Here is a 27,747-nt window from a genome sequence, read left to right on the forward strand (position 1 = left end):
ATGTTGATAGTGCTACGGAGAACAATTAAGCGCTTTTCATGGTAAGGAAGGGCATCAAGGAAGGTCTCACACCAAGTAAAAACCTAGAGCAGGGGTGGGGGGGGGCGTGTAAGGGGGGTAGCAAAACCTGGAAGAAGTGTATTCCAGGAAGAGGCATGACACTGAATTTGGTAGGCCTGAAAATAAATGCTTTGTTGTTGTTGTTAGATACAAATGCTAGCTTGCATTATTTCTTGTTTCACAGAAAACTCTTAAATTGCATTAAAAGATGGAAGCAACAATGGTTCCAATCTGAGCCCTCAGGGCTTAGGGACATACAGTGGCTTTTAGTGCTGCTAAGGGACCCTTTCGGCTTGGGAGCCCTGCTGGAGTAGTGGTTACGCTCTGGGCTTCGAACGGCAGTTTGAAACAACCAGCTGCTCCCCAAGAAAGAGAGAACGCCTTCTACTCCCGTACAAGGCGACAGTCCAGGACACCCACAGGGGCAGTTCTGCCCTGAGCTATAGGGTCATTATGAGATGGCAGTGAGTTTTAAGAACACAGGTGGCTTCACACGCTAGCTGATGACTGCTAATTCCAGCCCACCAGCCACTCTGCTCCTGGAAAGATGTCCAGACTTGGAAACCCTTCGGAGTTCTACTCTATCCCAAAGGGTTAGAATTGACTTGATGACAGTTGATGGGGTGGGTACCTCTATTTGGTTCCACCACAACTGAATCACATTCTAACCAGCATTTAACGAGGGGACTTTTGAGAATGCACAATAAAAGGCATTTTATTGTACAAAAGCCCCAATCCCAAATATAAATGAAGGAGTGCATTTATTAAGTCTTAGAAAGTGGCCTAAGACAACACAAAGATTCGGACACGTCACCCAAAGAGGAGGCCCATTAGCACAAGCTAGTGGGGTTTATCAGATGATTCAGCCAGGATGCTAGTTAAATAAACCATGGAAAAGAAACTGTCACAACTTCATGATTGGTGGCAGATCAATACATCACAGTTATAGGGACCTACAGAAGTGAGAACCGGGCATGATTGGGGCATGTCTGTCCACTATGCTAGACGGAAAACTTGCAAGATTGGTCCAGGGACTTCCCACCAAGACAGTCAGCTCCGACTAATGATTATTCACCCCTGGACTGTTCATGGAGGCACTCAGGGCGTCTGGGCCGGCCTTAAAGATCAAAGGGAATTCAATGAAGGCTTCATCCACCTGGGGCCTCTGCAGATGGATTTTGGGTTCTCTGTCATCCATCGCCTCCGGCAAACGGGGTGCTCTGAATTTAATCTAACACCAAAGAACATCTGACACGGTTTCCTAGTCAGATGCGCTTTCTGGCATTGTGATTTCTTTCATGGCCACTGCACACTGCCAGCGCTAGGAGATGCCTCGCGGTTTTCTGACATTAACCAACCTCTCGGAAAACAAAACGCTCTTGCTTTCTTTCCTGCCACTTGTCAATGCCGAGGAGCGCGGGTGCATGCTTTGTTGAGCCCCATACAGAAAACTTGAACGCTCTGTGTCCTTCTCAATTGTGCACACCTTACGGCGACGCCGGGTCCTACGTGCAGGAGACGCGTCCACCGTGTGGGCGGTCACTAAGGGGCCCAGGCTCGGACGCCGCCGTCCACCCCCAGCTCTCACTGACTGTGTCGCTGGCTCGAAGGTCGGCGGTGCCCAGCGCGGGGCACGGTCGTGGAGCGTGCGAGCGTCGCTCGGCGCGGCCCGGAACCCACCTGGCACTCGGCCGTGTGCCCAGAGCTGGCTTTGATCCGACCGGCTGCAGAGGGAGCCGCGGGTCGCGCCAAAGTCCGCGGCAGCCTCCCGCCTCGCGTGACTGCTCGGTTCACTAGCGCCTCGGCTGGGACGGCAGGGACCGCGACGCCGTTCAGCAGCCGCGCCAGGCCTGCCTTTCACAACTTCCGGCGGTGCTCACGCCTAATGCCCCCTCCCAGCAACTTCCGGCCAGCTAGCTGAAGGCGGGGAAGGGAGGCTCGGAACCAGTGTGCGGCGCTTGCTGGACTCGGTCGTTTGGGAGGGTGACCCTTTCCTGTCGCGGGCGGCTTGGAGTCGGCTCGCGGCCTCCGGGACCGGAGTATTGAGTGGTTCGTCGCGCCCCCGGGACTGCGTCCGGTGGCGTTGCTGCCGTCACCATGGTGAGCACGTTGCCGCGGGCCCTGGCGGTGCAGGGCGTTCGACTTGGCGGGCCCTGGGCGCCGTGGGGCCGCTAGGGCTGAGGGTAGGGGGTGGCAGGCGGAAGTGAAGTCTTCCTCTCACCTGAAGGGAAGAGAGTAGGCTGGAGTGAAAACAAAAACCGCGTGCGGAAGACCGCGTGAAATAGTAGCCAGAGCAGCGCCTTGGAGGCGAACTGATTGCACCCTCTAAATCCCGGGCTTGGCCACGTTTCACGTTGTCCTCAGAGCCGATGCGCTGTATACGGCAGGCATTCCTACCGCTCCTCTCACGTGCGGTTGGCGAAGCCCGAAGCCCACGTTGTTGAGACGTGCGCTCCCGGGCTGTCTACCTGCCACATCCCTTTCAACGTTTTCCCCCTGGTGGATCATCTGTTTCCCTGCAGAATGCCATTTTGTATACCTTTCAAGTGGCTCTTAATTAGATGTAATAACGATGGCAGACAGCACACACAGCAGCCCCGCCGAGTGTAATGTAGCATTAACGGTTATGCCTGCTTGGGTTTGGAGTATTTAGTTGGATCTTTGCAGTATTAAAATACAAATGGATTCATTTAAGACAGATCAGGCCATTAAACAAGAAGGATCCCATATACTGCTGGTGGAAAAGGACAAAGAACTCTGCAAATATTAATTGCAGCTTTGCTCACAATCACCAGGAAGTAGAAACAACTTGTATTCATCAGATGGATGGTGGTATAGCCCACAGTGTAATACTGCTGAGCAATAGTGAAGAGGGGATTCATGGGACAGCAAAGCGACTTTCAAAGGCCTCTGCCAGGTTAAAGAAACCAGACTGAAAAGGTTACACATGTCAGGTCTAGTTACATTTCATTCTGGAAAAGGCCCAACTATAGGGACAGGTTGGGGGTAGGGAAAAGGTTGACTTAAAAGTAGCATTACAAACGTTTGGCCATGATGGAAATATTGTTATTAAATTTTGTTAAAACTCGAACTATACACAAAGGACTGGTTTTATATTTAAATCATATGCCAATAAAACTGACTTCGTTTTAAATGTAGGAAAGAGTGATATTAGGGAAAAACATATTTGTTTAGGGAGAAGCAAAAGGAATTGTAGCATTGGTTCTCTTTTATAGCCCAGTGGATTTAGGGCCTTACCATGAAACCAATCCCTTTGATATAAAAGGTATCTCACAATCCATACATACATTGTGTCAAGAACATATGTACATTTGTTGCCATCATCATTCTCAAAACATTTGCCTTCTACTTGAGCCCTTAATATCTGCTGCTCATTTTCTCCCTCCCCACTACCCCTACCTCATGTACCCTTCATCATTCATAGATTATTATTATTAGTCATATATTACACTGACGTCTCCCCCTGCCTAAAAGGTATCTCTTTAACAGTACATATATAGTTATTTTTACTGAGATTAGTGTAGATGTCAACTTTGATGTTTCTTATCTTCTGGGATGAAATGTATTTAACTTACAGCATGCGCTTAATAGTATTATTTAAGTGAGCATTTGGTTTAGGGTCTTTTGAACTTTATGTAATGTGTAAAGGGGTGCATTTTAGAATTATTCTTAGTATTTATTAAAATTCAATAAATTGTTTTTGTATTGTTCTAGCCACAAAATGAACATATCGAGTTACACCGTAAGCGCTATGGGTATCGTTTGGATTACCATGAGAGAAAGAGGAAGAAGGAAAGTCGAGAGGCTCATGAGCGTTCAAAGAAGGCAAAAAAGATGATTGGTCTGAAGGCTAAGCTCTACCATAAGCAGCGTCACGCTGAGAAAATACAAATGAAAAAGACGTAAGTGGTCAAAGTTATTTGCCCTAACAAAGCTAATGACACGAGGAAGACTCACTCACTCTTCAATCTTCTTCCTTGTTGGTAGTATCAAGATGCATGAAAAGAGAAACACCAAACAAAAGAATGACGAGAAGACTCCACAAGGCGCAGTGCCTGCCTATCTGCTGGACAGGGAGGGGCAGTCTCGCGCTAAAGTACTTTCCAATATGATCAAACAAAAACGAAAAGAGAAAGCGGTAAGCAGCCCCAAACGAACTCTTTTTTCTTTTCTGCTAAGATGACTTAAATTCAAGCTTGAGGTTCTTAGTTGGTTTCGTGAGTTCCAAGTGGAACAGGAAATCCAACTATCATTTCCATTTTTAAGTGTTTGGAAGCTTTGTAATAACTCTTTATTTGATATGAAATGGTTAAGTAAAAATATTCGAGTTTGGGGGTTTTTTTCATCACCAGATTTTAACATTTAACAGTGTTTTGATTCTGCTTCGTTTGAGAATGCCAACTATCTTTACATTAAAAAAATTTTTAAACAAAATTGATCAACTGAATTCCAAACACCTATGTCCTGGCTGGTTTCTATGACAAGCACTATGGTATATGGAGAACTTAGTTTTGCCACCCTGCCATGCTAAATAAGATTGGTTTAAAAGATTTCCCACTGTTCTAAATTATTTGACTAAGTGATTTAAACAAAAATTCACCAGTTTTTATTCTTATATGCCTATGGTTAACGCTTGGTACTAAATTGGTTTACTCGCTTATTAAAAATTAGAAGGGGCTGTAGTTATTTTAAAGCCATATAGATGAACAGAAATGCAGGTGGCAGCAGAATTTATATTAGCTATAATTAAGAAGGGTAACCATAGAATTGCAATGAGTCAGCATCGACTCGATGGCAGTCTGTCTTTTTTATACTTAGAAAAGTTACCCATTGCCATCAAGTCCGTTCCATCTCATAGTGACTATCGCAGGGGTGGAGAACCTTCTTTCTGCCAAGGGCCATTGAATATAGTAGTTTTATAGCAAAAACTCATTGGTTAGTTTGGAGCTTATGAGGCAGTTAATGCTGTTGCTCTCTAGAATAAGCAAATGAGTCAAAATTATGTTGAAATGGTTAGTTAAAAGTCAATGTGCTACTCTCAATCTAAAGGATATTAACATTGAATTTTAACTGTGATCTGTTTTTAGGGGAAATGGGAAGTCCCTCTGCCCAAAGTCCGTGCCCAGGGAGAAACTGAAGTCCTTAAAGTTATTCGAACAGGAAAGAGGAAAAAGAAGGCATGGAAAAGGATGGTTACTAAAGTTTGCTTTGTTGGGGATGGCTTTACACGGAAACCACCGAAGTATGAACGATTCATCAGACCAATGGTGAGGCATTTTTTAAAGTGCATAAATGTTAGTTCCCGTGGACCCCTTTAGGTAACGGTGTCATAGGGCTGTTCATGAGACTGCTACAACCACAAGGTCAGCAGTTCAAACCCTCCGCCTGCTGCATAGGAGAAAGCTGAGGCGTTCTGCTATCACAAAGATTTATAGCCTAAGAAATTCCAGGGGTCGCAATGAGTCAAATTGACTGGATGGCTGTTTCAAGATTAGAGAGCCTCAACTTTTCTCCTACTGAGTGGCTGGTGGGTTTGAACCACTGACCTTTCAGTTAGCAGTTCAATGTTTACCAACGTAGCACTTTTTCCAATAAGGTAAAGAAACTTGTTTTCAGCTTCATAAGAAAGTCTAGAAGAAAAACAAATTTTATAGCATTGTCAATGAATCATGACAGGTTAAAATCTTCATTTTTTTTTTGCACATGAGCTAATATTTTACTCTTTCTACAAATGAATGCTTACTACAAGGTAAGGAGCTTCAAAGAGTTCATGGGAAGCAGAAACAAGAATATTTCTACCAGCTTTATATTGGAGGCTCTTACAACTCATAACAATCCAGACATCAATTGAATCAAGGATATTTGTACATATATTGCCATCATTCTTTTCTAGACATGAACTTTCTATTGAGCCCTTGGTGTCAGCTCGTTTTCTGCCAGAGTTTGGAGCACACTCCCCTTCCCCAGTGTGCCTGGCATTGTTCTCCGCCTTGAGCACTTCTTTCTGAGGGAACAGCTTGCCCAAGCACCTGAGAACTCAGGTTTGATAGGGGAAGCATCATTATTTTAAAAGCATTCCGTGTATAATCATTAAAAGCAATTTAATAGGAAAGACAATTTAAGTTTTATTGAGCAGTGATCATAACGTGCAGTGATTGCAAGATGCCCCAAAAGTATTAACCTCTACCCGAAATTGAAGATTTTTTCCCCCCTTTAAAGAGGCTGAATTGCCCTGTAAGGAAACGGACTTATTCTCCTAAATCGTAATCTAGCTTGGTTAGAAAAGCAAAGTTGCAGAGAAACATTGGCACTATGAATCTGGTGCTCAAACCAGGTAATTTCTAAGGGATTTAATTGCCCATAAACTACCCGATTTTTTGTTTTTGTTAAAGCCATGCTCATTCATTTACATAATCTTTATCCAGCCCTTTGCCAAAATGTTTGCCCAAGATCACATTATGGACACCCCTTGTTTTTATTTCATGTTTATAATCTTCTGAATATTTTTTAGTGACCAAATTCTACAGAGCAAAAAATAGGAGTCAAACTTACCATATATACTTGTATATAAGCTGAGTTTTTCGTTACATTTATAATGCCGTTTATGTGGTAAAATTAGGTGCCTTGGCTGATATTTGGTTCTGCATACTCGAGTATATACGGTAACTGATTCACTGCAACTTGGCAGAGTCCTTGTGAATTAGTCAGGTGTCATCCCGAATGCCATCTTTCTTGTAAACTTGATTAATGTGTCCATTACTAAGAAACTGGTTTAAGCCCACCTTTCTACATAGGGCCAAAAAATGAATTTAATAGATTACAAAACGCTGTGGCTTTTTTAAAAATCATTTTGAGGGTGCATACAATTCTTAGCACAATCTATACATCCATCGTGTCAAGCATATTTGTACATTCGTTGCTCTCATTCTCAACATTTGCTCTCCACTTAAGTCCATGGTATCAGCTAATTTTACCCCCTCCCTCCCTGCTACCCCCCCTTATGAACCCTTGATAATTTATAAATTATTATTTTGTCATGTCTTACACTGTCCAATGTCTCCCTCCCTTCACCCACTTTTCTGTTGTCCGTCCCCCAGGGAGGAGGTTATATGTAGATCCTTATAATTGTCCGTCTTTCTTCCCCACCTCTCCACCCTCTGGTATTACCTCTCTCACCACTGGTCATGAAGGGATCATCTACCCTGGATTCCCTGTTTCCAGTTCCTATCTGTACCAGTGTACATGCTCTGGTCTAGCCGGATTTGTAAGGTGGAACTGGTCTCATGATAGGGGGGAGGGAGGGGAAGCATTTAAGAATTAGAGGAAAGTTGTGTGCTTCATCGTTGCTACCCTGCACCGATTGGCTTGTCTCCTCCCTGCAACCCTTCTATAAAGGGATGTCCCATTACCTACAGATAGGCTTTGGGTCCCCAATCTACACTCCCCCTTTTTTGTTCTTAGATGCCTGATCCCATCGGCACCTCATTGTCACACAGGCTGGTGTGCTTCTTCCATGTGGGCTTTGTTGCTTGTGAGCTAGATGGACGCTTGTTTACCTTCAAGCCTTTAAGACCCAGATGCTATGTCTTTTGAAAGCTGGGGATCATCAGCTTTCTTCACATTTGCTTATGCACCCATTTGTTTTCAGTGATCGTATCATGTAGGTGAGCACACAATGATTTTTTGTTCTTTGATGCCTGATAACTGATCCCTTCAGCACCTTGTGATCACACAGGCTGGTGTGCTTCTTCCATTGGGCTTTCTTGTTTTTGATCTAGATGCCTGCTTGTTTATCTTCAATCCTTTAAAACCCTAGATGCTATATCTTTTGATAGCTGGGCACCATCATTGCTGTGACTTCTAGTGTTACACCCCAAAAGCACATTTCTAGAGGACTGGTCTCTGTAACAGAACTCTGGCCACTCCGCAATCTCTGACCAAACCAACCAACCAGACTCACTGCCAGAGTCCGTTCCTACTCATAGTGACCCTATAGGGCAGGGTAGAACTGTCCCAGTGGGTTTTTGAGACCATAACTCTACCTATGGGAGTAGAAAGCTTCATCTTTTCCCTGCAGAGCAGCTGGTGGTTTTGAACTGTCTTCCGTGTGGCTAGCAGCCCAGCGTGTAACTCACTACAACCAGCAGGGCTTCTCAGTCTTTGACCAGCAGTACCATCGGTGAAAAGACAGTGTGCAGTCCACCTTTTTCATCAGGCAGTGCGGCTGAGGAACCTAAAGACCTAGGGATGGGCTCCCATAGCCAAATTGCATTTAACTCAGACGCTCATCTGATATGCCAAGTCCTTGTTTCATCACTAATGTGTGTTTTTAGGACTGTAGGTTGGACCGTACTTTGAACGTGGGTGGCCCTCCATAGCCCTGTCAGTAGTCACCCAGTCTCACACATCAAGCTGCTGAAAAGGCCCGCTAAGCCTTTCTGGAGATTTCCCTGGCCTTTGACCAGGCATTTTTCCCATGCTGTTTACTGTGACGGGTCATCCAAATGTTTACAGTTGTTTTCTGTTCCTGTTTCACTGTGTCATGAATTGGCTTAGTGCCCTGCAATTAAGGGCCAAGTTGAAGCTGTCAGTGAATTTGACAAATAGGATCAGTACCCATCATCGTGTTGAACATTTTGGACACAAACATTCTCTTATGTTACTAGGGCTTACGTTTCAAGAAGGCACATGTTACGCACCCTGAACTCAAAGCCACCTTTTGCTTACCAATACTTGGTGTCAAGAAGAACCCCTCATCCCCACTGTACACAACGCTGGGTGTTATTACCAAAGGGACCGTCATTGAAGTGAATGTGAGCGAGCTGGGCCTGGTGACGCAAGGAGGCAAGGTGATTTGGGGTAAGTAAACACGTACATTGGGGACCTTCTGCTATCCTGCCGCCCCACTCCACACATGCTTTGGAAACACGTAAAACAAGCCATTCTTTTTCATGTAAAACTAAATGAGCTAAAACTTGAAAGCCAGATCTAAATCTCTTTAAGAGTATTTTATTTTACACATTGTAATGAGGAATGTAGTGCTGTCTTTTTGGCTTAGTGGCTTGAGTTTTGTTCGTTTCAGTGGAGGGGAATTTATTATGAGGGAATAAATACAGGGTGTGATTTTTAAAAAAGGAATACAATTAATAAACAGTGGGGGAAGGCTTGTAACATAATTGTACTACTTCAGTGATGATTAAAATGAAAATGGGTCAGGCAGCAATTAAAATATTTTTTCCTCATTTGCAGTTTTGAGTGTCCCAGTAGTTCTCATTTCCATGGTTAGCATTTGGCCGCTGATCAAGTAGGCAGTTGAAACCACCAGCCATTGCACGGGGAGATGTGGCAGCCTGCTCTCGCAGCGCGCACAGCCTTGCCCAGAGCCCTCGGGGACAGTTCTACTCTCGCTGAGTCCAGATGCACTTAGGGTGGTTTTGTTTGATTTGGGGAACTACCATTAAGAATCATAGAAAAGCAGCAATGGTGGGTCCACCCACCAAGGGTAATGTTTCAGTGGTGGAATGGACCATTTGTAAAAACAGTATTTATTTTTAAAATTATATTTAGAATTGAAGTGTGGTCTTGGTAATATCATTTATCCTTTTATGGTTCATTTTCAGTCTCTCAAATGTCATTACAAATATAGTAGGCAAATGATGTACTACTTAAAATTAATTTGATCAGTTAATATCCTTGTTTATGTTTTCCCTAGGAAAATATGCCCAGGTTACCAACAATCCTGAAAACGATGGTTGCATAAACGCAGTCCTGCTGGTTTGATGGCACTCTCTACAAGGGACCCCTTTATTTGTGAGGATGACAATGAATCAGAAAACCCACCATTATTACCCAGTTTACATGTCTGACTGACATCAGCAGAACTATTTATAAGAAAAGCAAACCATTAAAATGACCCCGTCGTACAAATGGTCTTTTATTTTTACACCTCTGGCGCTTAGGTGTTCATAAGACTGCATGTTAGCAGAGCCCCGTAGAAATGAACTTCTGCACAGACCTAACTTAACTATCCATGGGATGAGCAGGTACTCGGCAATGCAAATGTGCCGTGACTTGGAAAAAGGACCACTGTTATTTCATACATGCTGGTAACTAAGGAGCTCCCAATCATGGAAACCCATGTCAATAGAAGTGTGCTCCAAGGGGTGTTTTTAGAAGTAATCACTAGGCTGGTCTTCCAAAGCGCCTCTAGGCGGCCTCAGCAGGGGGGTGTTTAACTACACCACCCCAGGGTTTCACTAAAGTACTAAAAGACAGGGCGGAGAATTCTGACTTACATCTTCCTCTCCCTGGTTAATCCTCCTTTATATAACCAGCTACCAGTCGGCATTTTAAGTTTTTCCCCTTTTCATTTACAGAGAAATGGAGCTATATTTTTATCTGTGTATGGTACTATGCTTCTAACTACAAGTAAAAAAGAGAAGGAAAAAAATATTGAAATGTTTGTACACAAAGAAATTTTTATCCAGATTTTGGGTGTAGTACATTTTCCAGAATGTTAATTGATTTAAATAGTTCCAGTTGAAATAGTTTCCCCAAACCTTTCATTGCAGTTCGGTAATATGGAACAGGCCAGATTTTAGGGTTATAGCCTGAGGGAACGCTTGTGATCTGAATAGATAGGGTTCATTACACTGAGATTCAAGGGTGTCTGCATATGAACCTGCGATCACGACATCTGTTTCAAGTTGTTTATTTTTTAAAATCTGTCTTCAAAGTACAACCAATGTGATTATGCCTTGAACAAAATCATTCCATGTCTACGCAAATTCAGTATTTAAACACATCTTCAATTAAATTAGGGGAACAAATTTCAGAACACAGACCAGGAAACAATCACAAAATAGTTTTAATTAGTACTGAAACAAAAAAGACAAGTACTCCAGTAAGACTTGCCACTGTGGAAGTTTACCAATCACCTCAGACAACTTAGAGGCAAGGCTAGCGCCTTGGAAATGATACCCAGTAAGATAAAACAAGCACTTTAGGATGATACAGGAGCTGAACCTTTCTTCACAATTAGGTTTTAACAAATTATTTTGTCACTATATTTGAATTGGGTGGCGTGAATGAGTTAAGATTTAGAAGATGAAAGAAGAAAATTTCGGGTAAGCAAGTACTATAGAACTGAGGCTTGCCACTTTTTAGAACCAGTATTTAAAAAGCAAATTACCTTCTTTGTGTTCAAAAACCTCGAAAGTAAGTAGGCAAACCTAAGCATAACACTTGTAACTAGCTGCACTCATGAAAGACGGGACCACTCCGTAAACACCATATTGCCACAGGAGGACATGAAATGCAGAATTTCTAGAAGGCTGTTTCACAGATGAATAGTCGTAGTATAAATTATTTACATCAATAGCTCTGTTTGCTGGTGTGACCAAACCTTAGGGTGGTAGTGCCAAAAGGTAAAGCAGAGTATAAGAACCGATTGCTTACATATTGGGGAAATGCTTATTTGATGCAAACAAATCTTCATAAATAAACTTTTTAAAGTCATGAGACCACTTTTAAGTTACTCCTCTGGTAGTCTGCTAAAAGGGAACCTTAGTCACTAGCAATTGTTCATCTTTGCCATAATTTTCTACCTTGAGTAGAAACACCTTAATTGAATATGTTTTTTGAGTAGTAGAAGGTGGACAACCTAAGTCATGCTGCTTGGTTTTATAATAAACTTGTACTAGACTCAGACCTTTAAAATTTGTAGAAGGAATCATTCAGCTCTTTATACTAGCTTCTGGATGTCTAGCAATTAAAACTTGAAAGTAGAACTAAAATTTTGCCATTAACTTCTGTTTTATATATTGCACAAAGAAATTAAGATCTTATATACACAAACTTATATACACAAAGGAGTACTAAACAGAAAAAACAGTTCACATAGGCCTAGAATGTGACCACTGAACAACTAGATTAGCTAGTTAAAATTAAATTCCACTCATCTGTAATACTGAGAGTTTAATAGCCTGCAAACCAACAAAAGTATCTGATGAAGTTTGTTTAGACTACTTATGGTAGGTTTCGTTAATTAAATATCACTAACATGAAGTTTTTCATGTGACCTCACTTTTCTCCTGTACTATCTTTACATTACAAAACATTTTCTTGTCAGATATAATGAGAGCGTTGTGTGCGTGAGTGCTGAATAAGTTCACATTGTTTAAAATTCACTTACAGTTTTAAGAATAAGGGTCCTGCTTAACCCCCCAGTGGTCACATAAATGAATAGCTGTTGGTTTCTGTAAACTGAAGGACTATATAATTGAAACTCAATCTTTAAAAAAATAATTTTTAAAGAAAACATTAAAAAAAAGCAATCTAAGTAAAAAGTAAATAATCTAAAGGTGTTTGAACAGGTTTTTTCAATCTCTTCCAAGAACTGGAAAGCTTAAGAATTTACTGAAGCAAAATAACAGAATCGTTAGACCCCTTTGATACAAACGAATCTCAAAATGAGTAAAAATAGCATCAACATTCGACAAGACTTTCCTTCCACTTAGCATTTGCTTAGAAACCAACTGGCCAGATGACATTTACTATTCCTTTGAAGTAACCTGACTCATCTCTAACCAATAACAAACCCAGGACTCAAAACCTTAGGGTTGCTACTTTGAATTGCGTCTTACAAAATGTTAAAACTAGGCATTATCAAAAGACCAAACTCCAAAAATAAAATCTGATGTGACATCACCTAGCTGTCTCGAATAATGCCACAACTCACCATTAATCTGCATTACCTCCAATGACACAAAACCATATATATATATATGAAAGACCAAGCTGTTTTAAAACAATATAAATGGGATCAAAGCATTCTACAACTTCAGTGCAAATATAAATATACTTACTACTTCCAAAGAGTAGGATTGTGGAGTCTCCTTGGAATCATGGGTAACCATTCGGTTCATTTTTTTTTTAATTACAAAAAGCTGACAGCTGGATTTTTTTCTTACATTCCCTAGGAACGGGCCTCTGCGATCGCAGCACAGGGGCACACACAGAGGCTAGGTCACCACACGAATCAAGCCGCCAACTTCAATAGAAGCACTTGTGATTGACTATGCCTCCTAGGGCCGCATTACTCCTGCAAAGCCCAAACTTCCCCCAACAACGGAGGCTAAGGGCGTAGTCTGGAAGCCCTCCTGAGAAAGCCGATCCTAGAGGGGAGATGAAGAAGCTGCCTTAGGAGGGGCCCTCACTCTCCAATAGAGGTGTTAGCTGGGCGTGGACAGGCTCAATAGATCTATCTTTGTGATCAGGATCAGCTAGTCCAATTTACAGCACTTTAGATTCCAAAGCTTTATTCACTGGGATGTTTACCAGGTAGAGTCAAGATGTACTCAGCATCTGAATATGCAGAGATCAAAGTTTTTAAATTCAAATTAATATTGAAAATAAAACTAAATTATATTGCCTACGTACCAGATGTCCGTCCCAGCAGTACTATTAATATCAGATAACATGAAGTGAATCGGAAACACTGGATGCCTGCCCGCAGACACTGAAATACAAGAGGAAACCACTTCCGACTCCAATCAGTCTCACCTGTTAACAGCCTCTTACTTGAAGTTGTACTGACTCTAACTGAGGCGTGCACGCCTCATGGTTACCATAAAACCAATCACCAAGTTTGCTAAGAAAACCCTTAGGAAAGATTTCTGTGATATTTCCACATAACGGGAAGCCCACCTGCACAGGATTTTTCTAATGGGTATTTTTGTCAAATATGAGTGGTCAGATGCCCCCACCGGCTAAAGATAAAAATAAAGTCTGATCTGACTTCCCTAAATTGAAGTCTGGTTAACAAAAATAAAATACTGTGTTTACAACAAAAGAGCCTGAAAAAAAATTTAAAAGAACGGAGAACCCTACCTATGTTCTAAGAGTGGAGAAGTTCACACTGACGTTTGGGAAATTCCATCCTGTGCCGGGTGCATTTATTAATTACCTTATTTTAAAAAACAACCATTCTATGTTACAAAGGAGGGAAGTGCTCATCCACCTTTCTTCCCTCAAGTTAGTTTGGCTTTCTTCTTCGCGGGTCCTTTATGCCCTTTGGCCTTCCTTCGTAGGCTGCGCCGGTCCACCACAGGCACTTCCAGTTCTGTCTCCTCGGAGCTGCTATCCACAGCTTTGTCTGCTGACGGGGGACACGGATCCAGGTGCTCCGAAGACGCTTCCGACTGCTCCTCCGACTGGCTCTTCTGTCCTGCAGTCTGTGAACATGGCACATCTTCAAGTTCAACCTCCATCAACGAGCTCTGCTGAAGAGCAAGAGAGGTTTCCTGGGGCTCCGAGACACCCTCCTCGCCCGGGTCTTCCACTGAGGAAGCAGTGTTGGGGGATACATTTTCAGATATCGACTCCTCAGAAAACTCCGTTACCACAGAATTTGGGAAACCACTGTCAGATCTCTCTTCATTTGGGGTAGTGGCCGCATCGTCTGAACTCCCTAAATGGGCTTTCTTTCGGGAGGCTAGTGGCAGTTTCTCTTCAGCGTGCCCTTTGTCCTCAGATGCACTTTCTTCTGCCAACGGTGCCGAATCGGTTATATGTGGGCTCTGAAAATAAAAAAGCTGGTCAGCAAATAAGCGTCTCACACAGACACCAATGTGTAATGGATGATCCTGAACTTCAAGAGAAAAACTTCAGTACGTGCTGTAACCTGCGGGACTGGATGAGAATGCCATGCAGCTCAATCACCCATGCTCATAAGCCCAGGTCTAGAAAGCTGACTCAGGGCCAGGGAACACTTTCACGGTTACGAGATAGAAATAAGTCTTGATATACAGTCTCATGATTGAACACGGTCCCTCCAATAACCCCTTCATAACATAAATGTCATAAAGGAGCTACCATATAAGATGAGGCATTTCTGTGTCCGAAAGGTTATCTGTAGATAAAAGCAATCGGATTCTACAGCCAACCCACAAGGGATGTAGCAAAACTCTCTTGCTGATACTGATCAGAGATAGCTAAATCTGGGGAGGGCTCAGGGTTATGAGGTCAACTAGCACTAGGTCAGGACAATGACTCACCTCATTGGTTGCTGATGTTACCCGCTTATGACATTACCTAGTGATTACATTACAGTAGCTGTATGAGGGGTATGCCTTATGAAAGAGCTGTACGCCCCATCATATATACCCATTGGAAAACACTCGCTCTCATTCCTGACACGGGACGAGGACACCCTGTGTACCACTGTCTGTATGTCAGTCTTTAATATTTTCCACAGTCGCAAAGTTGCTCCTGAGGACCCGTTCAAATGTTGGGGACACCCTCGCCCCGACAAGTACGTGTTACTTTTTGTTAGGTATATATGTATTGTGTGTACAACCAAATTTCTGCAAAATTATTGTCTCATGTGACTATTGGGCTTTGCCTTATATATATATATATAATTATTTTACCTAAAATAGTACTTATGACATTTTAACTTGGTATCAAGATTCTTCAAAATCATCAATCAACATTTTTTAGGCCTTGAAGAATCCTGGAGCCAAAGAGGACTTGGGACTGGGCCCTAGACCCCTGCACTTAGTTACAATGTCATTGTTTCTTGGTTTAATTGGAATAGCCAAAAGTAATAAAACATTTTAAAGTAATCCAGTGGTTTCTCACTATTCACCCTAATTAAAACGAGCTAAAATGATTGTATCAGTAATAGTTTCCAGAAGCAATGGGTAATCAAATATTTGGTAAGCATCCTATGTACAGTTTTCTATGTCCACAAAACAGAACAATACTGTTATCAAATAACTAAAATCATGAAGATGTGAATTTTTGGAATATTACTCATTTTCTTAAAAATACCACATCGAGATGAACGTGTTTCCCTGAAAGGTTTCCACGTTAAAACGAGGGAAGAACATAGGCATCAACTCAGCACACACCCCGATGCCTGTTCCATGCAAGTTCTTTGAGTATAAAAAGTTAGGTGCTTCCCCTTGCCTTATCTTGCACAACTGCTTCCGAAGGTTTGGACGCGTCTACCACCAGTGGAACAAGATTCAGAGAGTCTTCACTGGAGTCTAAGGACTGCAATTTTAATTCTTCATCCAAAACATCAATAGTGGAGTCATCTTCTTCGGTTACAAGCGAGGTCTTAAGAGTATCCTCCATTACCTCACCATTCATTGGCTCTAATTCAGATTCCTACGGCATTGAAGAGAAAATCACAACACAATTACACACCGACTTCTTGGTCATCAAAGGTCAGGTCCCTTCTCAGTGCCTACTCATCTGCACCAGGACTCAAAATGAAATCACAAAGGCATATGGCATGGGTTAAACAGTCTTACTTGACAAGATAGGAAGCTTAGAGTCATGAAAAGGAAGTTCATGCCGAGCTCAGACCCCTGCTGCTCTGGAGCGTGCGCTTTGGGGATGCACAGTGTGTCTGGTTGTGACAGAGGAGGGATGGACTGCGCCCTGCCTGCAATTGGTTACACTCTTAGGGCAACCATGAGAAGGACATGCACAGCAAACTGCCACCAGAGATCGGCTAGCCTCGTTGCCACTCTTTCCAGAGCACCAGCTAGCTGACCCTGACATCTCTGGGAACTTTAGGAAGTTGCGGTTAACCTTACCAGAAGAGGGGGCACTGTTTCCTCTCAGAAAGTTGAGTTTGGTACAGTTCCTCTTGCTGGAAAGAGAGACCCTGGTCTCAGCTAGGCCACTGTCCAGTCAACTTAGGGTCATAGTTGAACAATCCTGCTCCTTGCAACACATTATTAAAATATGGAAATGTTGGTGGCGTTGTGGTTATGAGTTGGGCTGCTAATTGCAAGGTCAGCAGTTTGAACCCACCAGTTGCTACCAGGCAGAACGATGAGGCTTTCGACTCCTGTAAAGAATTACAGTCTAAGAAACTCACAGGGCAGTTCTACCCTGCCCTACTGGGTCGCAATGAGTCTGAGTCAATTCAATGGTAGTGAGACTTTGATCTGATGATAACAAACACCACCAAATTCTTGAAACTATGAGGGGTACACCTCCCCCAACCCCCCCCCCCCAAAAAAGAAAAATGCTCCTCTAGGCAAAGTTTTCTGGTCACATTTTTCCCATTAGACCAGCATCTGGCAACTCACTCTGGGTCAGTGCACCCAGTGGTGTCGCCTGGGAAGGTTCTCTCTGGTCACAGTGAATTTTTTTTGTAAACGCCATTTTGCTTGAACCTCGTTTTTTTGTGATGGCTGATTTAACAGAACAGCATGTGGCTATGAAAGTTTGTTTCCTACTCAGGGAAAAATGCCACAGAAACTTGTGATGTTGAACACAGACAGCGTAAAAGGACAGCACTATGAGAAAAACTCAATTGATGACAAACCTCATTCAGATATCCATCAACTTCCTGAAGGGACAAAAAGGTCGACTCATAGTGCACGTGGAGATTGTTCCACCAGGTCAGACTGTTAATCGAGCTTTCATTTAGAGGTTCTGAAAAGAGTGCAGTGTGCTGCAAAAAAGGCCCGAATTGTGGCAGACGGCACTGGTTTTGCCACCATGACAATGTAACTGCCTGCTGATACAGCCATCTCAGTGTGCCAGTTTGGGGCAAAAACAGCATAACCCACACACCTTACTCACCTGACCTCACTCCATGCAACTTCTTTTAATTTCCACAAATGAAGAGGGACAAGAAAGGACAATGAGTTGACACCAAAGAAGAGGTGAAGAAAAAAACGAGGGAGGTGCTGTCAGCATATGCAAACAGATGGATTTGAAAAAACGTTTCCAAGAATGGAATCAAAGATTTGGCAGTGTATTAAGTGTAATAGAGAGTACCTTCACGGTGATAATGTTTGTTTTGTAAATAAAATTAAATACACAGCATGTTGGGAAACAAAGGGGTAAAAAATGCCATTTTTTGGGGGGGAGGGGCGGGGTTACCCTCTCACATTCTTTGAATGTTTGCCTATTTACAAGACTCCTAGGTAACATGAAATATGATGAGGCCTCCAAAAATTTGCGGGGAAATTCTATTATCTTTGGGTTGAATTTTTCCATGAATTTTTGGAAGCTTCTTTGCATTTCTAGTTATTTCTAGTAATGGTCTAATAACTAGAAAGGATGCAGACGTATTCAGAAATACTGGACTGGATTGTATGGGACCACTGAGGACACACAGAAGAAAAATTCCCAAGACAAATTTTGATACCAGAGATTTAGACATTTAATCTGTCTATATATACAGACTAGACTGCACACTGAAGGCAATTATAACAAAACTCATCAGAAGCCCAACAAGGGTGGGAGAAATTTTAAAAGGTAGAATATAAGAGAAAAAAAAAAAGAAAAAATATGCAGAATGTTGGTGAGTTACTAGAAATGAGAGCCGTGACACTCCCTTGAGTTTTAGGTTGGAGAATAAATGAAAAATGTGAAACACAGATCCCATCCAGAAACAGTAAAAACAGAATGATTTTTACTTTAAGATGCTACAAAGCCATCTGTCTAAGGAGAAATTTCGTATGGAACTGACATCGAGGATAACAGTCACCCAGTGTTTCAGTTGAAGCCATGAGATGCATTTTCAAGAGAGAGACCATGACCCACAGATCAGAACGTCCAGAACTGGCTCTTCCACAATGAGGGAACAAGGAGGAGAAGAGTGAACAAAAGGAAGTAACACACACACTGTGGGAAACAGAAGGATTTCTCCCAAGTTGTCTCCCCCAAATATAAGCCAAAGTTAGCTGCTTGCAAATGACTATACACTTGGAGGTCATTGGAAGTAGGTCAGGGTCATTCTCCCTAAAGGTTATCAGCCATCTAGATCAAGCAGACACCACTGTTTATCCCACAATAAGAAGGGCCCACTCCCTTCTGATAAGGACAGTGTTTCCTTGTAGAAGACACCAGACAGGTGAAACCTGCCCAAGGGTGACCAAGGTTAGGCCACCATCATGAATCTAGGGTCCACTCATCTTGTCACATGTATACCCCTAAGTCCCTCCCATTCCGATGGGCACACCCCTCGCTCACCCCTTCCTGACACGCTTATGCCTATCATACATCCCCTTCTTACAATGTGTATGCCTGTTGTACTGCCCCTTCCTGTGATGTGTGGTCACCTGTAACCACGCTTCCCGAAGGATATAGAACCGTTGGTTAGCAATAAAGTTGAGGCTCTCTCCAGCTCTCATGGCTGGGCTCCCCCCATGAGGACCACCAAGCGGGGCTGAGGTGACCATGAACTGTGTCTGACTCCATTAATTCAATCTCTCCTCTATCTCTCATGCTCTCTATGGCTTTACTATAATCTTTACTTATTATTGGTATACAATTGCACCTACCGGACCTCCTCGCCCAACACACACATTCGGCAACGGGAAAACCAAGAATCCAAAATATGGTGGTGTTATGAAGCCAAAAACTAGATAATTTTGAAGAAGAAAGCGTAGTCAATCAAGGTAAGAAGCCATAGAAGTTGAAATGGGAGTTATCCCTGATGATCTACAAAGGTATATTCTCTATGTATTACTGAATGCTCGGAGGTCTTTTCAGTATCTTACAATGTTTCCATGCTATTCTTAAGGTTTTCAGTGGTTCTTAGTCTGGAAGCTCTGCTGAAACCTGTCCACGTTTGGTGGCCTTCTGGTATTTGAAACACCAGTGACATAGCTTTCAGCATCACAGCCACACACAAGCCACTGCAGTACACAAACCGACAGACTGGCGGTGCTGTCCAAGAGCCACCTGTGTTAGTCTGGGTAGACTAGAGAAACAAATCCAGAGACACTCATATATGTATCAGAGAGCTTTATATCAAAGAGTAATTGTACATTAAGAAAACATCCTAACCAATCACAGTGATCTACATATAACCCCCTCTGAGGGGACAGACAACAGAAAAGTGGGTGAAGGGAGACAGTGGTCGGTGTAAGACATGAAAATATAACCTCAGAGGGGGTTATATATAATATATACCAAGGGTTCATGTAGAAAGAAAATGTTTTGAGAATGATGATGGCAACATATGTACAAATGTGCTTGACACAATAGATGGATGTATGAATTGTGCCAGGAGTTTTAAGAGCCCCCAATAAAATAATTTTAAAAAGAAAACAACCCAGCCTAGGCAAGATCAAGTCCCTAAGTCCAATATTAGCTCATCTGTCCGATACCAATCCATAAATTCCTCTTCAGATTCACACAACACACGCAATGATGCCCAATGCAGGAAGCTCACAGGCCAGTGGTTGCAAAGTCTTGTGGATCCAGTGCTGGTGGAAGCATCTCAGTGCTGGTATGGGTCTCCACATGGCTCCTCCAATTCCAGTTCTGTGGCTGCCATCAGCATAGCTCCATGTGGCTAGTCAACAGGAATGTGTAGCAGAGGGAAGAAGACAGGAATTCCCCAAATCCTCAGGTAAAGGCCATGCACACACAGAGGTATCATTGGCTATGATGTAACTGACAGGCTAGACTCCACCCCTTTGCTCAAGTTGACAGAAGAGTATGTAACTGCCACACTGCCAGAGATTCGGGCCAGAATCAGAAGAGGGCTATCATGGTTAGTGTCAGATGGATCTTGGATCAAAGCAGAGGACACTTGAAAGATGTTTGTTTTACTGACAGTGCCAAGGCATCTGTGTGGGTCCAAACAGACTCTGGGTAACTGAGAAGAATGGGAATTCAGAACACTTCATTGTGCTCCTGCTGAACTTGTACATGGATCTAAAGGCAGTATTCTAATAGAACAAGAGACCACGGCATGCTTTAAAAACCAAGAAAGATGTGCAGCAGGCTTATATCCTCTCACCATACTTATTCCATCCAAATGCTCCGCAAATGATCAGAGAAATTGGATTATATGAAGAAGATTGTGGCATCAGGGTTGGAGGAAGGCTTATTAACATCCTGTGATGTGCAGATAACACAACCCTGCTTGCTGAAAGCGAGGACTTGAAGCCCTTGCTGATGCCGATCAAGGACTGCAGCCTTCCATATGCAGTACAACTCAATGTCAAGAAAACCAAAATCCTCACTGATAGACCAATAGGTAACATCACGACAAATGCAGAAAAGGCTGATGTTGAAGCTGTCAAGGATTTCACCTTGCTTGGATCCAAACACAAAGCTAATGGAAGTGGCAGTCACGTGATTCAGCAAAGGCCTGCTTTGGGTAAATCTTCTGTACAAGACTCCTGAAAGTTTGAAAAACAAGGATGTGAATCTGAAGACTAAGGTCTGCCTGAGCCAAGTCAAAGTATTTCCAAGGGCCTCAGACAGATTTGAGAGTGGGCACTGCATGAGGAAGGCTTAAGAAGAGTAAGTGCATCTGAATGATGGCGCTGGGGAGAGGATATTGAAGCACCATGGACCAACTAACTCCCAAGAGAACCAACGGATCTGCCTCAGAAGGACAGCCAAAATGTTTCTTAGAGACAAGGATGGCAAATTTAGTCTCATGTGCCTTGGACTTGTCAAGAAAGACCAGTCCCTGGAGAAGGACATCATGCTGGGTAGAGGAATGGTGAAAAAGAGGAAGGCGCTCAGCAAGGTGGATGGACATAGTGGTTGCAACAATGGGCTTGAACACAAGAACAATTGTGAAGATGCCACAGGCCAGCTAGGCTCGTGTTTCCTTCTGTGTTACACAGAAGGTGGCGATGAGTGGGGAATGACTTGACAGCTCGCAAGAACAACATTGTTGAATGACTGACACAGCTACCCGAAGGGATGTACAGTATAATCTGAGAGAAACAGACCGCAAATATATATTTACATACACTAAAGGACATCGTATTTTATACGAGTAACACATGCTTTTACTTAAGTTTGTTTGCCAACCACTCCCTCCCTGAGGAGGTGTTTTTCTAATGCCGGCTCTGCTGGTGGGTTCAGCCACCACACCCCCAGGGTTCCTTCCGCATGGAAGTACACCTCAATGAGAACCACTGCACCTCCTCTAACTTACTGGAGATTCCTAAAGACACAGTTCGGCAGGGGTTGTGTTTGTGACAACGGAAATCCCGGGACTTACATCATATCCAATGTCTGAAAAAATTAGCTTATACACAAGTATATACGGAACTTCATATACGTGAAATCATACATCTGTACCTCTGTGGCTGACTTATTTCACTGGGAATGTGTTCAAGGTTCATCCACGTTGTTACATGGGTCAGGACTTCCATTCTCTGGATGGCTGAGGCAAAGTTCATGGTATCCATGTACCACATTTTACCTGCCCACTCAGAAGATCTATCCTTTTTTCAGGACTAAATAGCATTTCTACTAAGACTGAAATCGACGGTGCACGTTCTAAGAGCCTGTGCTTTACAAGCCCCACACGCACGTTTACCTTGATGCAGCTGGCTGCACCGGTGCTCACGTACCTTTCCCCCAGCTTGCTTTTCGAGGCGTGGCTGGCCTTCTGGTGCTGGCTGTGTGTCCTTATCACCGCTCTCATCCTCCAACTCAGCCACGCTCTCTTCCGGCTCCTCCAGGGAGTCGTCTGAACTCTCCGATGTACGTGCAGCAGACTCGAACCTGAAACACGGCCATTCATCAGCCATTCCAACTGGTTAGAGTGAGGATGAATATAAAATTCCTAAAACGCTTTCTTCAAAGATAACACTTTGGAGAATCACAGAGTGTTGTTTGGTGAACAACTTGTTCCCGACTTTCCAGGTCTAAAACCAACCTGATGATCCTTGTACAAATTTGCTCCCTCTTCCCAGCTTGTTCTCCAGTCCGACCAGTAACATCAACAATTTCTCATTGTGTGAAAGCTACACCCTTCTTCCAAGCTACTCCTGTCTTCCCAGAACTGGCACTTCCCAGGTGACCCGGCACAGCATGGGTTTCCAGCCAGTACCTCAGCACTGGCATAATCATTTAATATGGTCCTTGTCAGTTCGAATAAGAACAAACTACATGGTTGAGTTTTACCTCTGAAATGTCTTTCAAACATATCCTCATCCATCATCAATGTTCTCTGGACACCGTAATCACCTCCCAACTCATCTTGACTTCCTGCACATCCTTGAGCAGTTTGGGACACCTGTGCCTGTTGGCCCCGCTCAGAAACTCGATAGTTGTCTGCGCTTCTCTCTCACCTCTGACATCAGGCCTCCTTAGCATGTCTCAGCTCTGGGCCTTTGCTCATGATACTCCTTCGTCTGGCTCTGCGCGGCCCAGCACGGCAACCACGATGAGCATTGCCCTTTACATTTCAATTACGTAAAAGGAAAATTAAGCTAAAACTTCACGAGCCACATCTCGAGAGCTCAAGAGCCTCACTGGCTATTGACTCGCATACTGAGCTGTGGGAAGCTATGCTGGACAGGGCTAGTTTAGATCAGGGGTAAGCAACTTTTTCCATAAAGGGTCAGATAAGTTAGCTGTTGCAGGTCATTCAATTTCAACTACTCAACTTCCCTATTGTAACATAGGAGCAACCTACACAATATATAATAAGCTTATGTATTTTATTCACAGTAAAATTATATTTAGAAAAATAGGCAGTGGGCCTACAAAGTCTTCTATCCCATCTCTCCTTGTTGAATTTCTACTTCTCTTTGTGGTTCTGATCCAAATGCAACCTCCAAACTGAACTTCCCCAATTAGACTGAACCTAATCACCAGCATTCACAGAACTTTGGACTATCCCAAATCACACAACACTCTTTACTTGTCTTGTTTTGTTCCCAATAGTGTCTTGTATACCATAGTGGGTTACACATTGGGCTGCCAGTTGCAAGGTCAGCAGTTCAAAACTACCAGCTGCTCCACGGGAGAAAGATGAGGCTTTCTGCTCCCATGAGGATTTGCGGGAGACAGTTCTTCTATGTCCTATCGGGTTGTTGAGTCAGAATGGAATTCATGAGAGCTTTCAAGCACCTGAGTAAGCATTCAAGCATGGCGTCTTAAGAAAAGCAAACAGTCACAATATTTCTAGGATGTTCCATTTAAAATATTTGACGACATTTTCTTCTGAAAAGGGTATGTGTCAAATTGTTGCTCACTGAGCAGCTGAGCTATCTAAACTCTTGTTCTCTTCACAACTTCCTGGACTTAAATATTTACCAGTTCTTGCCTTTAGCCAAGGAGCCCCAGTGGCAATGTCAGGTAATCATTACGACTGCTAACCACAAGGCTGTGGGTTCAAATTCACCAGCTACCCCACGGAGGAGCATCGAGACTGTCTTCTCCAATAACGACGTACAGCTGACCCTAAACGGGATCACTAAGAGCAGGGACTGACTCAATGGCAATGGTGTTGATGTATTTTCAGGAGCACGCATTTTCATCAAAACATTTACATAATAAAATCTAGGTAATTAACTCTCTCCCTGTGCAAATTAATTTGATAACTAACATAGTAGAGCTACATATTAACTAAAGGGTAACTTAGGAACAATTTATAGGACAACTGGGATAAAGATCTAATTTTATTTAAAATGTGAAGATCTTGCCTTCTTTGAGCTTCAGAGGAAGATAGGATAAAGGGCTGACCCAAACGCTCTCCAGGTCCAATTAGCTCCCAAGTTCCTGGAGGAACTGGCGGCACTGGGTATTGTGACCACTAATTTGAAAATACTATCTATCCCAGAGCCTAGCCAAGTGAGTCCGCAATAAAGTCACAACCAGGGGATCTAAAACTTAACTAAACCTTAGCATGACCAAAAACCACAGCAGCTACCACTGAACTCAAAGTTCACAATGGGTGATAAGGACTTAGTGTGGACAATAAAACCATTAGAATCGTTTCCCTCACCACCAGGATGAGAGATTAATCTATGGATTTCTTCGGCCCGTTCACTAGCTGCTCTCCCTGTAACGCTGCCAGAGTTCTCTGACACCCTGACCCCACACTGCTCAGTGGCACCGGTGACCCCGTAGGAGGCTGCAAATACAATCTTCCACACCCAAGGGCATTGCTACATCAAAGGCTTCCACCCGCACACTCAACACCGATAACACGACAATAAGAATACGTAAACGAGAGTAAAAGAAAATCTAAAACATTTACTTGTTTATTGCAGCTGCAGGTGATGTCTGGGGAGTCTTTTCTTCATCTCCTTGAGAAGTACTAAATTCAGGATCCTGAAACCTCTTCCCAATCTTTGGCCGCTTGAGATGACCGCTTCGACTACGAGTGGAAACAGGAGCCTTACTACTGTGACCTGAGGGGAAGAACAGCAAAACCGCCCTGAAGCAAAAGCCCTTTAAATGCGCCACCGACTCCACACAGAGAACCCCCCAGACTGTGGCAGCGTACATGTACCCCAGCATCAGGAAGATCCACCCTTTCCCTCACAGACGCCCAGCTACAGAAACACATCAGTGTGTTTCGAAAATATGAAGTAACTCTGTCGAGAGTCATTCTTCACAATCCCATGCTTTGCAAAGCCCTTCTCACACATGTTCTCTCCCCGTAATACGAGGTTGATAAGGTGGGCATGACTGTCCCTATGTGACAGGTGAAGACACAGGGAGACAGAGGTACCACAGCTTCCTTAGGGTTCCCAAAACAAAATCTGTGGGAGTGGTGCCAGGAGAACTCACAACGAGATTTTTCAGCAGGAAACGTCCTCACTTAGGACACTGACTTGCTGGCTGTCTCTCTCTCTCTCTCTCTCTCACTGCTCATACTGTCTCAGACACTTACGGAGAGATTTGATGAATGTCTTACCTTCAGAAGTGCTGGCAAAGGTATCTTTTAGGGAGTCAATCTAAAACAAGAGATAGAGATCAAAATCCAATGATTTAAACACATCCCCGGCACCAAGAATCTAATTCATTCACAGGTTAAAATGTTTTCAAATAGCATTTGTATATTCTTTGCTACATCCATTTAAACAAAAGTCACAGTATGAAAAAGATTATACTGTTGCCTCGGTGGATGTATGAGAGCATTTCTAGGTCTGACATACTGCAGACTCCTAGTATTGAGTCCTCTGCGGCCTTCCCTTCTCGTGCACAAGCCCTCCTGGTATAATTCTACCTTCTCTCTTGGCTTCACATCTATTCGCTGATGAAGTCAATACATAATTTAAAACTCTCCAAACTTTTTCCTGACTTCCAAAGCTCGGTTTCTAACGAGTCTCATCTCCTAGTGGATGTTCCCCCGATTTCACATCCAACACAACCAGACGGAACTCTGCACCTTTTCCCTCACATCACTCTCGATCTTGCCTGATGGCCAGCAATTCTACCCAGAAGCCAGTGAGGCAGTCATGACTTCTTCTTACCCTTCATTCAGCCAGTCACAAAGCCTGCCAAGTTTAACTCTGAAAACTCTCGTATTCTGTGGGCTGAGCATTGCTTTCGTACATCCCTATATCATCAACAAGGCGCATTCCAAGAGTTTTCTCGCTGGTGGCCTTCCTTCTAACCCCATCCGCCTACTCTCCTCCAACTTTCTGACAGTGATGTTTCTAAATCCCAAGTCATGCGGCTCCTGTGCCTGGGCCCCAGAGCCTTTGTGGTTGACCAGTGCACAGAACACCAACTCTCGTCTTCTTCAAATGGCCTCTTATAATGGGATCTCTTCTCTTTCGGTTCTTCTACCGGACCGGACTGCTTGCAGTTCCCCAAACATGCCATTTTCTCCTACACTCCGTGGGTTTCTGCGTGCCATAACTGTGCAGAATATCCTAACAACTCGACAGAGAACTCCTGCTCTGCCTTCAAAGTCCACTCAGTGACTACTTCGTACATTCCCGAGAGAGCTGGTCAGGCTCAGCGCTGTGCCTCCAGTTAACATGCTCAGCTGAAATATGAAAAAACATGTAGATAAGAATTTCTATAATAAAATTTTTTTTTAATGTTATCTGCCAACCTTACCCTACGAAGCCTTCCCTGGTGGCATGGTGGGTTATGCGCAGGCTGCTATGAGCAGTTCAAAGCCACCAGCCACTCCCCAGGACAAAGATGAGGTTTTCCACTCCCGAAAAAGATTGAAAGCCTTGGAAACCCCAGAGGCCATTCTATCCTGTTCTATACGGTCAGTATAAGGTAGAAACGACTTAATGACTGTGAATTTGAGCTCGTTTATTTGGTTTTTTGAGCTTTAACCTTAGAAAGCAGCTCCAGTATAATATATTCTAATATGCCATTTGGGGTCCATGAGTGATACAAACATTTTAAGAGGTTAAAATCTACCCAGAAGCACCTTGAAAGGAAGGCCTGATGATCTACAAATGAAAAATCAGCCATTAAGAACTCACATCTATGAAGAAAGCTGATGGTGCCCAGCTATCAAAAGATAGAACCTAGGGTCTTAAGGGCTTGAAGATAAACAAGTGGCCATCTAGCTCAGAAGCAACAAAGTCCACATGGAAGAAGCACACCAGCCTATGCGATCACGAGGTGTTGAAGGGATCGGGTATCAGGCATCAAAGAACAAAAAATCATATCATTGTGAATGAGGGGAAGTGTGGAGTGGGGACCCAAAGCCCATCTGTAGGCAACTGGACATCCCCTTACGGAAGGATCGCAGGGAGTAGATGAGCCAGTCAGGGTGCAGTGTAGCAACGATGAAACACATAACATTGCTCTAGTTCTTAAATGCTCCCCCCTACACCCCCCCCCCACTATCATGATCCCAATTCTACCTTACAAATCCGGCTAGACCAGAGGGTGTACACTGGTACAGATTAGAACTGGAAATCCAGGGTGGATGATCCC

At 43.3% G+C, this 27,747-nt stretch overlaps 3 protein-coding genes across 5 annotated transcripts in view; 1 reads left to right on the top strand and 2 right to left on the bottom strand.

Annotated features, from left to right (window-relative positions):
* Window positions 1-1,935, bottom strand: part of GFM2 (GTP dependent ribosome recycling factor mitochondrial 2) — a 43,335-nt gene extending 41,400 nt beyond the window's left edge. For both annotated transcript variants that reach the window (XM_075541171.1, XM_075541172.1), the window contains exon 1: window positions 1,741-1,935. The gene's annotated coding sequence lies outside the window, so the exon portion shown is untranslated. The remainder of the gene's footprint in view (window positions 1-1,740) is intronic.
* A 68-nt stretch (window positions 1,936-2,003) lies between these two features.
* Window positions 2,004-10,008, top strand: NSA2 (NSA2 ribosome biogenesis factor). The gene is made up of 6 exons (XM_075541175.1): window positions 2,004-2,160; window positions 3,796-3,983; window positions 4,069-4,219; window positions 5,169-5,348; window positions 8,748-8,940; window positions 9,794-10,008. Exons 1-6 carry the CDS (start codon window positions 2,158-2,160, stop codon window positions 9,859-9,861), a joined length of 783 nt encoding a protein of 260 aa, XP_075397290.1. The 5' UTR covers window positions 2,004-2,157; the 3' UTR covers window positions 9,862-10,008.
* A 4,016-nt stretch (window positions 10,009-14,024) lies between these two features.
* FAM169A (family with sequence similarity 169 member A) overlaps window positions 14,025-27,747 on the bottom strand; it is a 52,200-nt gene continuing 38,477 nt past the window's right edge. For both annotated transcript variants that reach the window (XM_075543045.1, XM_075543044.1), the window contains 5 exons: window positions 25,751-25,790; window positions 25,088-25,241; window positions 22,449-22,602; window positions 16,054-16,257; window positions 14,025-14,660 (listed from right to left, as the gene is read on the bottom strand). In XM_075543045.1, coding sequence (XP_075399160.1) covers window positions 14,112-14,660; window positions 16,054-16,257; window positions 22,449-22,602; window positions 25,088-25,241; window positions 25,751-25,790 — 1,101 coding nt within the window. In that variant the 3' untranslated portion in view covers window positions 14,025-14,111. The remainder of the gene's footprint in view (window positions 14,661-16,053; window positions 16,258-22,448; window positions 22,603-25,087; window positions 25,242-25,750; window positions 25,791-27,747) is intronic.

Source organism: Tenrec ecaudatus, chromosome 2 (assembly GCF_050624435.1).
Source record: "Tenrec ecaudatus isolate mTenEca1 chromosome 2, mTenEca1.hap1, whole genome shotgun sequence".
Lineage (NCBI taxonomy): Eukaryota > Metazoa > Chordata > Mammalia > Afrosoricida > Tenrecidae > Tenrec > Tenrec ecaudatus.

What these genes read in the sequence shown, in the direction of transcription:
- NSA2 (XM_075541175.1), top strand. An exon ending in AAAATACAAATGAAAAAGAC is followed by an intron (nt 3,984 to 4,068) that starts GTAAGTGGTCAA and finishes CCTTGTTGGTAG; the next exon opens with TATCAAGATGCATGAAAAGA. An exon ending in AGGAGGCAAGGTGATTTGGG is followed by an intron (nt 8,941 to 9,793) that starts GTAAGTAAACAC and finishes TGTTTTCCCTAG; the next exon opens with GAAAATATGCCCAGGTTACC.